At 51.7% G+C, this 13,068-nt stretch overlaps 1 protein-coding gene across 2 annotated transcripts in view; it reads right to left on the bottom strand.

The window, feature by feature from the left end:
* The window catches only part of Grk3 (G protein-coupled receptor kinase 3), a 114,248-nt gene that overhangs the window by 48,996 nt on the left and 52,184 nt on the right, over nt 1-13,068 (bottom strand). For both annotated transcript variants that reach the window (XM_026408535.2, XM_026408536.2), the window contains 2 exons: nt 11,874-11,947; nt 1,575-1,676 (listed from right to left, as the gene is read on the bottom strand). In XM_026408535.2, coding sequence (XP_026264320.1) covers nt 1,575-1,676; nt 11,874-11,947 — 176 coding nt within the window. The remainder of the gene's footprint in view (nt 1-1,574; nt 1,677-11,873; nt 11,948-13,068) is intronic.

Genomic DNA, 13,068 nt, shown 5'->3' on the forward strand with positions numbered 1-13,068 from the left:
GCAGCCACGGCAGGGGGAGCTGGGCAAGTGGAGCTCCCACTGGTGGGAAACACAGACTGCAGCCCCCCAAACTTCACCTGCGTCTTCTGCAACAACGCTCAGTAAGAGCAGCTTTAAAAAACACCTCCTGGGGCTTAGAACCCCGCTAGCCACGGAAAACCAAGTTCACGCGGCTTCCCGAGAACATCTGGCCTTCACTGGGGCTCAGCCTTCCAGGAGCAGCAAGGCATGGGCGGGAGATTTAGCTCCGACTCAGAAATTCCTTCCATCAAAGCAGGTGGGTGCAAAGAGCAAGGCCACGTGGGCTGCCGGAGAGGCCACCTGCAGCCACAGCTCTTCCAGGTGTGCAGAGCCGGGACCAGCTCCCTACAGCAGGCTGGGGCAGGTGGGTGCCAGGGCAGGGCTGTGCAAGGGGCTTCCTGCCCTGACCACATGCTGGGAGCCTGGGCCTCCAGACAGGTCAGCCTCTGGTCACATGGGGCTGTGGGCACCTGAAATGGACTCAGGAGGAAGTGATGAATCAAATTCTTAATCCCATCTGATTTTAAATAATTCTAACAAATTCAAACAGCCACACATGGCCAGTGGCTACTATACTGAATGGGGGAGGCCAGGACTGTCAGTCTATCCCTTTAAAAAAGGGTTTTTGTTTTGTTTTGTTTTTGTACTAAGGACTGAACTCAGCTGCTGAGTCACTTCCCCAGGCATTTTTTAATATATTTTATTTTTAAGACAAGGTCTCACTGAGTTGCTGAAAGTGGCCTCAAACTTGTGATCCTCCTGCCTCAGCCTCCCCAGCCACTGGGATTACAAGGCATGTACCACTGTGCCCGGCGCCTAGCAAATTCTCATTACTAATTATTCCACTTACTTTTGGTGAAATAATTTCCTGAGAACCTAGTTTATCCTAATGGCTGAATTAGATTGCCTATCTGATTTACAAGAAAAACATTTACTCCAACTGTTATTTAACTATTCATGAACAAAACTAAGAAAATAATTACAATTCTCCTTGTTAATTCACTGAAGCCATTTAAGATTTATACTTTTCAATATTTGATTAGCCTATTTACGAAAAGATAGTGCCATTAAAAATAATAAAGCTGAATTTTCTCTGGAAAGTTTGAAATTGAGACTTTTTCTTCAATTAATATGAACTAGGAATTTTAGTTCTTCAGTTTTTTGCAAAGCAAGAATTGGCTTTTGGGAATATCCTCAGGCACCGTGTGGATCTTCCAGGGGGCAGACTACAGAACACAGGCATTGGGCTCTTTTTTTTTTTTTTTTTTTGGTACTGAGGATCGTACCCAGGAGCCCTCGACCCCTGAGCCCCCTCCCCAGCCCTATTTTGTATTTTATCTAGAGACAGGGTCTCACTGAGCTGCTTAGGGCCTCACTGTTGCTGAGGCTGCTTTGAACTCACCATCCTCCTGCCTCAGCCTCCAGAGCCCCTGGGATGACAGGTGAGCACCAACACACTGACCTGGCACCTTCATTCTTAAACTCCACCCACCACTGTCCTTCCTCTCACTCTGATCAGAGGGCAGCTCCTCCGGGAGGAGCTCGGGGCTTACGTGGGAACAGGACAGCAGCTCCTTCATGACGTAGGTGTCGTAGATCTGCCGGCTCCTGCACAGGCGGTCCTCCTCGTTGTCCAGCTTCTCGTACTCTTTGATCTGCATGTTGAAGAGGGGTCACGTTAGGGGAGGCTCCTGGACACCTTATCTAACGACATTACCAGCCCGGCAGGAACCCCCTGGGTTCCAGCAAAAGACTGCCCCTCGCCTCACAGGAGACATCTTCTAAAGTCAGAGGGAGGGAGCTGGGACAGTCTGAACTCAGCTGAAAACACACACAGCGGTTTCTGCTCCACCGTGGATGGACCTCATCGTTGACATGTGGAAGCTCATGCTATCAGGAAATGAGCACGGCCAGCTTACAATGACCACGTGGAACAAAAGCCACCGCCCGCCGGCCTTGCCAAGCCTCAGCCTGAGCACAAACAATTCAACTGTGGCTGAAGCTCAGTTCTAGGAGCTACAAAGGGGTTGGTTCTCACGGGGCTGCAGTATTCCACCACCAACAGGGCGAAAGAAATATATCCCCAGGTTCCTACGTAGAGATTCCTGAAAATCAACTAAGCAAACATTTTAGAAAGGAATTAACCCCCAGATAAGAGCACTGGCTTTCAGCACTATAAAAATATTAACGGAAAGATCACCTCCAACACTGTGTTAGGAAAGGGGACCTGGCCGGTGCCCGGGCAGGCTAGACCGTAAAGCTGGCTTTAGAAACAGTCCCCTCCTGCGGAAGGGGTTCCGATGCTCTATCCTGATAACAGAAGGTCCTACAGACTTGTCCCATTTACTTTATTTGCAGGGATACTTTGAATGCAACCTGGGTGGGACGGAGCTGGGAGAACAGCTGCAGCCAAGACCTTCAGCTCAGGGTGCCTGGCACCAAGGCTGACTTTGGGGAAAGGTGTCCCAAGGGCTGGCCGGCCGGCCCCACATGGCCTTGCCCAGGACCTGAGCACTTTAGTGCTGGGATGCTACGAGGTGGGCTAGCGACTCCTGTGGGCGAGTACAAACCGAATAGAAGTCACTGATCCTTGTGCTCTGCAGATGGGTCTGACAGCCTGAGATCAAGACCAGTGAGCCCTCCCGGAATTCCAGATACGGACAAGGCTCAGTTCCGGGATGAGGGGATCAGGGGATGGGATGTGAGCCACTGAGATCCCGCATGACAGCCAGCCGGTCCACACACCGAGAAATTACTGGGATCGTCCCAAAGTCCAGAGAGACCCTCAGTGATACTGATGGCTGCAATTTACACTTGGGTGGCCGCCAAGTGTATTTATTTCATGCCTTGGAGCAGACAGGAGCCCTGAGGTAGAGGCAGGGAGTCTGGTGGGCCAAGCCCCGTCTACAACTCTGCAGGTGACACCAGCCCCAGGGCGTGGGCACCACCAGAGGACCCGGGAGCACAGGCATACATACGGCCGCGCACAGCATGCCAGCTGCAAACTCGCCAGCCACCGGATGGCAGCTGGTGCCAGCTCCCCAGCTAAGTGAGAAAGTAGAGGCCTTGGGTCGTCGACACGCTGGTTGTTTTGCTTCTTGCAGGCCCAGGTGCCCTCCAGGATGCCCGATTGCCAAGGCAGCCTACGCTGAACCAAGGCAGAGGGCTTTGCCCTGACATACAGTCAGCCTCAGTGAGAACAGGCCTCCCCTGGGGGTATCATCCGTGAGCACCCGTGTGATGAATGCCAGTCCCCGATCCAGAGGCACCGGGCTGAGCGAGAGAGCCAGCCAGGGGGTCGCGGTCGCCGTCAGGTCCTGACTGTATGGACCACTCAGGTTCCCTGGGCAGACGGCGCTCTGAACCCGCAACTCTTTCCCTAGAACCTTGAGCCAGACAAGCTCCAGCCGGGCCCACGGAGAAGGCGGCTCCCAGCAGAAGGGGAGCCCAGCCCCACTCAGAATCCATCCTCTACTATCAGCATGGCCCCGGGTAACAGGGCAGCCAGCCAACCGCCAGGGAGTGTGGACCAGGATGTCCTTGGTCCCCACAAGTGCACAGCAGATGCTCGCTGGGGTTCACAGGCTTCTTTCCAGGTGTCTGAGCAGGCGGGGGCTACCTTGCAGGTGGACCGTCTCCCTGCCGCAGGAGGGAAGAGCCGCCATCGGGATGCAACATACAGACTTCGCGGTTCCTTTGTGGTTCCTTGGTGCTCGGTGGGCACACAGCTCACAGCTGAGCCTGCAGCCGAGACCACCAGGGCCCTGAGAACCAGTCCTCCATCTGCAGCAGCCAGGGACTGTGCATGGCCCTATCCATTTCTCCCACTCCCCCAGGGAGGTGGATGAGAAGGATCGTCTGGATCTCTCCTCTGCCCAATCCCAGGCTCGCTGTTCTGTCCTGGCCTTGGCCAGCTTCTCAACAGCACTGACCTGGCCACCTGTGAACCCTGCTTCTCCGACTGCTGAGAGCACTCCCTCCAGGGGTGGCCCAGATCCTCAGCTGGTGAAGGGGCACTCTTTGCTGGCACTTCCTCCTCTGCTTGGCTTCCGCACCCCACAGGGCCTCAGAGCGCCCCCCGGGCATCCCTTTCTCCCCAGCTCCATCCTTCCTGGGAAAGCCCCTTGGTCCCACCAGTTTGGTCACCAGCTATGCTCTGGTGACACTCTAGACCTCGAGCTCCAGGTTCTAAGTATCCAGCCTACGTTTGACATTTCCAGGTGACTATCTAGACAGCATCTCCAAGGTCACAAGCCTACGTACAGCCCGATCTGCAGCTTCCATTCTTCAGCCAGACACCTTCCTCCTGCGTGTGGTCTTGTTGAGCTCAAAAATGAATCCAAGCCGTCCTGCCCTCGATTACCCCAAAATGAAGGGCCATCCCAGTTCCACTGTTTGGCCCCCACTCGGGTCACCAACTCTTCAGCCAACTCACCGACAAACCATGTTGGCTTTGTATCCAAAGCGCATCACAAAGGACAGCAGAAAATGTGGGACACACAGGGAGCACGATCACAGAAGGACATGGAGAAGGCCCCAAAGCACAGGGGAGTGGAGGAGGGGCCCCAGACAGAAGCTGCAGAGAGGACACGTCTGAAAACAGAAGGTCTCGGGGGGCAGCTCCAAAGCCCTGTGCGCTCATACCGTCCAAATCTCCTACAGACCCCAAATGACACGCGAGCAGGTGAGCAGACCCTGAGCCGCCCTACACAGGCCGGGGGACTGAGCAAGATGGGGCCACCACCACTGCAGGGGGACGGAGAGGGGGGCCAACTGGGGCCACACCCTGTGCAGGGGCACGGCATAGTTCAGGTGTCCCCAGCCACCAGCCACCATGCTAGGCACAATCCAGAATCACTCTGTGAGGAATCAGGAAATGCCCCCCCCCCACAGGCAAGAAGAGAGCCCGCTAGAGGGAATCAATCCAAGGAGACCCAAATGCTGAACTATCAGACGGGGATTTTAAAGCCACTATTGTCCCTGGACATGACAGAAACCACTCGTGTAATGAAGAAAAAGATAGGAAGTAGCAGAGGATAAAAGAACACTTCTAGAAAGAACCAAGTAGAAATTTCAGAAGTAAAAAATACAGCATCCAAAATAAAACACAGACTAGAGATGGCAAAAGAGAGAGTTCGTGAATTTGAGGGCAGAGCCACAGAGATTATGTCACCTGAAAAAGAGAACGAGAAAATATTGGGGAAAAAATAAGCACAGCATCAGAGATATTCGGGAGGAATACTCAAAGACCAAACATACGTGTAACTGAGTCCCAGGAGGAGAGAGGAGGGGAGAGGCAGGAAATGCTTTAAGAAATAATCATACTAATTTTCCTAGATTTGGTGAAATTTAAATTTACGGGTTGAAGAAACTCAGCAAATCCTTTGAAAGACACACATTGCATCTAAAATCATTCTATTATAAAATGGAAATTGTCAGAACGAGGGGAGAAATGGTCCATCCTATCTACAGGAAACGCACTTTATATATCAAAACGCAGGCTGAGGGTGGACGGCTCGGGACGGACCCACCATAAAGACACAGGCATGAAAGGCTGACCTGGCTCCATTGCCCAGGGAAGCCAACCCAAGTCCCAAGATGTCACCAGCAGGGAGGAGGTGAGACTGGGGGGGGAGCTGTGCTCCCTGAGCTTGCGCCCTGGCAGGGCGACGGCTCTCCACAGAGACGTGCCTCTCAGACCTGAGCGTGCAGCTTGGAACAGGGCTTACAGCTACAGGAAAATGCCCCAAGAAGAGAAGGACTAGAATATTCTGTAATTGGAACTGAAGATGTATGCACCCTTCTTGTCAATTACCAGGACAATCAGATGTAAGGCTCACCAGGAGGCAGACGGCGTCACACATTGGTCACCTTGACCCTTGACCCCGTTGGTAGTTACAGAACATCACCCCTAACGCTCCTGTTTAACCTTTTCCCAGGCTGTAGAATAAAACCTGAATGTATGCTCCAGTCTCCCAAAACCCTGTCTCTCTCTTTGTTATGGTTGGATATGAAATGTCCCCATGGGCTCATGTACTGAATACTTGGTCCCCAAGCCAGCCATGTGCAGAGGTGGCCTTGGGGGAAGTGATAGGTCAGGAGGGCTCTGGATTAACCCACTGACGGATTACTGATTTCATGGCATTACTGGGAGGTGGTGTAAACTCTAGGGGGGGAACCTGGGTGGAGGAAACGGGTCACTGGGGCATCCCATGGAAGGGTGTACCTTGTCCCCAGCCCCTTCTCTCACTCTCTCTGCTCTCCAGCCACCACCAGGTGATCAGATTTGCTGCACCATGGACTTCCTACCCCAATGCTCTGCTTTACCATAAGCTCACAGTGATGGGGACAAGCGACTGTGGACTGTGACCTCTGGAACCATGAGCCAAAATAAACCTTTCCTCCTTTAAGTTGTTTTTCTCAGGTATTTTGTCACGGCAACACAATGCTGACTGACATATTCTTCTGCCTAGTTTCAAGCCACATGCCTGGCTTCCGTCTTCACTGACAACCACACTGCAGTTCTTCCAGCAGCCAAGTTCCTGCCCACCACGGGAGGGCTCTGACTTAGCCATGACCTTAACCTACAGTGCTCTCCTCCTCCCACTTCAGGGCCAGCTTCTTTGTCGCTCACCTTCTTTGACTCATCCATCTAACACGGCCACCAAGCCATAGGCCAGCTCTGGGCTCTGAGTCTGCTTTCAAGAGTAAGCTCACAGGGAGCATGGGGGAGGCTCTCGTCCTTTGGAGCACCCCTGCACAGTTGCACGAGTGAAAACAATTCTAGGCAGGAGCCTGACCTCTGGGGTTGTGTTGTTTCCTCCTCTCACGTCCCTCTTTCAGCTTCCTCAAGGTCCTGGTGGAACCTGCACCCTGCGGCCAGGCTGAAAGCAGGCAGGGGATGACCGCCGACCTCACTTGACAGGAGGTACCTGGGGCCCACACATGAAGTCAAGTCCCCGAGAGCGGCTCAGGTACAAGAGCAGAGCCTGTGCACCCGCAAGCTCAGGCTCTGGCGGAGGGAGATGCCTGGGGCGGCCAGGCAGAGGCACAGCGGCACCGGCACCGGATCGCATCCAGGTGGGGATGGAAGCACCGAAGGCACGCACGGAACAGGGGCGCCAGGGACACCACAGACGGCCCGCGTGGCTCACAGGAGCGTGCCACCCTAGGGCTGGTGAGGGCTCCAGGAGCACGTGAGACCGTCCGTCCTGAGCCAACCTCCAAAGACGCCAGGCGGCTGCAAGCCAGGAAGGAGATGGTGCCGTCCAGGTGGGGACCGGCCAGAGAAGTGGCCAACGCCACAGCGGCCTGGACCGGCCAGAGTGCAAGCTCTAGCTAGGAAGGCGGGCGGGCGGGGTGGGGGGTTGCGGGGAGGTGGCTAACAAGAATGCAGCCACCTGTCAGGTGCCCCGATGAGCAGCTGGGACCATCACCTGCAGGCAGTGGGTAGCTATTAAAGGTCTGGGGACGCTGCCGAGTAGAAAGGTAAGATTGGAAATGCAGCCTCAGACACCGCAGCAGAATTTTCTAAGAACCGGGGTCAAAAAACATGCAGAAATTAAAGATGGATATATTAGATGAATAAAACCAGCGGGTGGGGGAAAAACTCTTCTGAAAGCCTCAGTGTTCAAAGGCCGCCGTGGTGTAGAGGATGGGACCTGAGCCCCCGGGTGGACGGTATCCAACAGGAATATGAGCTGGGGGCTTGGAGCATCTCATCTCCCCTAGGACATCCTCTGAGGAGCCTGACCCAGCCTGTGGTCAGCAAAGAGAAACACCATTGCTTAAAGTTCACACGAAACCCCTCAACAGCGGCCACCACTCAGTTTGCAAAGACACTTCAGCCACAACCACAGGAGACTGCCCGCATTGCACCCCAGCAGAGGTCATCTGCTAAAGAAGGTCCTCTGCCTGGCCCAGGGGGTGCAGTACCGCTCAAGTACACAGTTGGCGCTTTCAGGAACACAAAAAGGAAAAAAAAAATTGACAGATGAAGCATGAGACTTATTCAGATAAAACTCCCGATTATGGTTCAGATAACGTTACTTTAGACCCAATAAAATCTTTTTAGATTTAGTTTACTCTTTCTACATGACGGCTAATATTCATCATGATTTCATGACTCTTCCTGAAAATACATTGATATAATTTTTTAAAGTGGAAACTGTGCACTTTCACATATATATGAAAAGCCAAAAAGAAAGGAATTTTTCTCCAATTTTCAAATTCGTACAAAGGTTACTAGTATCAGCCCTAATTATGCTACATTTTCATTGGGTCATTTAAAATGCTTTTTAAAGCAAAATAAAATAATGATGTTAATAATAATACCTTATGTCATTTCTTAAATATATTTTAGTTTAAATATTTCCTAATTTCTATTTTAGTTTCTCCTTTGACCTATAATTACTTGGAGGTATATTAATTTCCAAGCAGTTAAGCACTTCCTAGTTATTTGATTTGAGCTTAAACCCATTGTGCTCAGAAAAGAAACTGAGCAATTTCAATCTTGAAATCTGTAGGCACTCCCTTTAGGGGCCAGAACATGATCTATTTTGATAAATGTTCTGTGTGTACTTCAAAGATGGAGAATTCTATTTTTGCTGGCTTCGGCATCTACATATGTCCATCAACTCAACATATTCTATATTCTTATCAGTTATTTTGTTTGTTCTGTAAGCAGGGAGTGTATTAATGTCTTCCATTAGGGTGGTAGATTTGTCTTGTTTTTTAAATCTATTTTTGCTTTATGTACTTAGAACTTATGTTATTTGCAACATACTGACTTAAGACTCAATACTTATTGGGTTGAATCCTTTATCATTAATAAACCCCACTCTCCATCTCAAGTAGCATTACTGGGTAGCTTGTCTAACAACCTAATACCAATTAGGTTTGGTTGGTGGGTGTATTATATATAGACCCTCTTCCTCCTTCTGTTAAAAATATTTTTCTTATAAATGGGATATGACAGGGTTTTGCTTCTTTATCCAGTCCGAAACCTCAAGTCTTTTACTTGGTGATTCTGGTCCATTTACATTAAATGTATTTACGGCTATGATCTTACTCTGCTTCGTTGTTTTCAGTTTAACCTATTTTTATGTCCCCCTTGTATTCCTTTATTACCTTTCTTGATGAATCAGTCGTTATGTTCCATTTTTCTCTTTTAACTGTTAGATGTCCACACTTTGTTTTTCTTAGCAGTTACCCTAGCGATTACAATCCCCACCCTGGCTGGACTGGTCAGTCCAACACTAACCCTCATTTGACTACCCCTCCACCATCTTAGAACCTTAAGGCACTTCCATGTCATGCACCCCTCTTGCCTTTGGTGAGACAGACATTTTGGTCACATTTTCACTCTGGGGAAGGGAGCCACTGTTCGGCAGTCAGCTCATCCGTGTTTACTGATGTGTTCACCCTCGTGTGCTCCCTGCTCCTCCCTCCAGAGCACCAGGTTCACCTCCCTCCTGCCCCCAGTTCCTGTCTTCAGGGTGCTTGCTGATGCTGGCCCCCGCTGACCCATCCCCTCAGGTTTTATTTATTGAACATATTTTTATTTCACTTTCACTTTTAAAGGAGATTTTTGCTGGCTGTAGAATTCTAGGTTGATCACTGGTGGTTTTAGAGTTATTTCTCCTCACCCAGGTTGGCCCAGGTGGGCACAGCTGAGAAAACTTCAATTATATAATATATAATGTTATTAAAATAAGAATATAATTAGAACATAACAACTCATATATAGAGGGGCTCTAGATTATGATTTCCAACCTATTTGATCTAATGCACCTGTGTCAATTTTGTTACACTATTCACAAAACTGAAAACTTGGGACTTAAAAGTAACATGTTCCTTCCTTGCTCTGGGCTTGGGTTGCTTTTAAGATTTTTATCAGGATAAATGTTCATGGCCTTAAACTGGTGTGTAAATATACATCTCCTTTGTAATTGATTCTGCTTAGAGTTTCCTAAGTTGTTTTTTTTGGGGGGGGAGGGGATACCAGTGATTGAACCCAGGGTCCCTCAACCATTCAGCCCCATCCCCAGCCCTATTTTATATTTTATTTAGAGACAGGGTCTCACTGAGTTGCTTAGGGCCTCGCCTTGGCTGAGCCTGGCTTGGAACTTGGGATCCTCCTGCCTCAGCCTCCCGACTCAGTGGGATGACAGGCCTGTGCCACCGCCCCCAGCTCTAAGGTGTTTTTTGTTTGTTTGTTTTAGCTGTAAGAAGCTGCTTTGTATCGTTTAGTAAAACTGTCAGAATTATCTTACTGTGAGTGTTGTTAGTGTTTTTCTTATAAACTGTGTATGACAGAATTTCGTTTCTTCATCCATCTGAAAGCAGGTCTACCTCGGGGGGTTTAGTCCGTTTATAGTCGGGGAAAGGAGATGGAGAGCTGTGACCTTACTCTTCAACCACCGATCCTGCCCTGTTCTCTTCTTTCCGGAACTCCGATTCTGACTGAAGCAGGCCTTTGAAGCAGATCCCACCTGGCTCTAATGGTCTTACCTATTTCTTTTTTCTGTTACTTTTCTCTCTCGGCTTTGCTCGGTGGTCACCTGCTGACCTGCTTCCTGTCGACTGGTGGTATCTTGTGTGTGACGTCCCCGCTGCTGAACCCCGACATTAAGTTCTAACTTCAACACTGCACTTTCTGTCTGAGAACGACCTTTGTGCTGAATTCAACAGCCCTCCATCCCCACTGCCCGTCTTTTCCTCTATCTTCTGGACCATCTTATTCACAGGAATTCTGAAGTGCCTGTCAGTTGGCCCTAGTCCCCCGCCATCTGGGGGTCTGCTTCTCCTGGTCTCTCCTCTTAGTGTGTCTGTGATCTCCCTGTATCCTGGACACTGTGACATCTTTATATGTCATCATCTTACATCTGCACATAAAGACGAGGTCCTCTTGGGCTCTTCCTAGGGTGGGGGAGGGGCGCATCAGCCATCACACAACCAAGCTGGGGGGGTCTGGGTCACCATCTTTGTGGAGCCCACCTGCCCCTGGGTGGACCCTGCCCCGGGCGTGGCCCACCGTGGGCCTCGGCAGGGGATTCTGCCTCCTCAGCACTAGAGTCCGCTTCTCCCTGGAGTTCCCAGCTCAGCTCTGGGCCTCCACCCTCAGGGATCTTGGGAGGGAGACTCGGCCTGGGCTTGGGGTCCTCCCGTCTCACACGGTTGTCAGTCCAGCCAGAAACCTCTCCTGGCCCGCCTCCCAGAAGCAACCTCCTGCCACCCGGAGCCAGGGCTGAACCCTCACCTGCCCACTGCACCCCAAGTCAAGAGCTGACCCACAGGCCTCTCCTCCAGGTCCTCCTCTTGCCTGTTCTGTGTTCAGCTCCTCCCCTCCGCGGACGAGAACGTCCCAAGCTCTGAAAGGCCAAGTGCCTTTTCATTGTGCCTTCCAGAAACTTCTGCCCTCTCCCCTCAGTCCCCTGCAGGCTCACAGGTGACCCAGCCTTGGTGGGGAAACCAGCTGTGTGTCTGAGGACTGTCCCAAGTCCTACCAAGTCCCTGGTCTGTTACTCCAATTTGGAGCCCTCTGCCTCTGCTCAGGGCTCAGGGCTCCAAAATCAGCTCCCCAGATGCCTGATTCCCCCGGCACCTCTAGAGGAGCCCGCTTCTCGGGGACTCGGTTCCAGCTGTTCTCTGCACCGTGGGGCTCTAGAGCCTGAAGGAGCACACCCGGCTCTCCAGGTGTCCTGGGCGTCTCTAACGAACCCCAGGCCCGGCCCGGCCGGCGGCTTTCCTGGATCTCTGCGTGGGTGAGGTGTCGGCATCGCAATACTTTCCAAAGTACAGTTGAAATATGCTTTTGAAGTAAAAGCATCAGTAAAACGGTCACTTCTTACCTCTTCATAAAACTTCACCTGAGGGACAGCTTCATTAATTTCATTCAAACAAAAATCTTTAAATAGCAAGAAACCTAAAGGAAAAGAATAAAAATATTCAGGGTGGGGAACAATTTTGAAATTTTACCCCAGAGGGTGTCTTCAAACTATTGAGTTCATCTCTCAACCTCTTCCTCCCCTGCCTTAAAAAACAACAACAAAAAATACATAAATAAAAAAACAAAAAACAAAACCAGGAGTTCACGGGGCTGAAGGCTCCTGGAGGGACGTGCTGCAAGTGGGAGCCCAGCACCCTGGCTGCCTGGTGCCTTCCCTGCTCACACCCCGCCACCCGCCGTCTCAATATGCGCCATGCTAGGGAGGACACTATGGGGCCCCTGGTCACTGCAGTAAACAGCAGGGAAGACAGACAGACGGCAGGTGCGGGCAGCAGGAAGTGCAGGTGAGAGTCACTGTGGGGCTGAGAGGTGACACCCACAGAAGCAGGACAAAGTCCCTCAGGAGACAGAGGCGGTGGCCTTGCCCACCCCTCCTCCTGCTGCCCACCCCGTACCTCCATCCACCCCGACCCCTGGGTGGGAGCAGTCTTCCTCCTTCCTTCTCTGCTCCTGCAGGAGCCTCGCCTCACCTGGAGGGGCAGGACCCTGTGTTGGAGCCCGGTCCCCCTCTGGGGGAAGGACAACGGCTCAGACCTCACAACACACCCGAGAGCCACCTCTACTCTGAAATCTGCGCTGACAAGTCAGATGCCACCTGCCGCACAGTGTCCACCGCACAGGAGGTCAGCAAGTGTGAGCTGAGTGGATATCTGTTTCCACGACTCTGCCCACATGTGCCCGCCACTCTCTAGGCACCTCTGTGACCAGGTCCCCACTCTGCACACCTGCACCTCCAGCCTGGACGGGGGGAAGGCGCTCAGACGGGACAAGCAACTCCAGGCCAAGGAGAGCCACTGAGACCAGCAAACTCCGGAAAGCCCAAGGGACGGAAGGCTGTTCACAGAAACGGCAGCCCCAGGAGGATCCAAAGACCCATAGAAAGTCCAAAAGGTTGGGGGGAGGTGGGCGATTGTTCCTCCCCAGGTAAGACGGACCAAGGAGCGGCTTTGAGGCCGTGTTCATGGACAGGGGCCTGCGGGTGTAGGATCTGCACCTGTGCGTCCTGCTCCACAAATTCCCCTCCATAGTGTAGGAAC

The sequence above is a fragment of the Urocitellus parryii genome, chromosome 3 (genome assembly GCF_045843805.1).
Source record: "Urocitellus parryii isolate mUroPar1 chromosome 3, mUroPar1.hap1, whole genome shotgun sequence".
NCBI classification, from domain to species: Eukaryota; Metazoa; Chordata; class Mammalia; order Rodentia; family Sciuridae; genus Urocitellus; species Urocitellus parryii.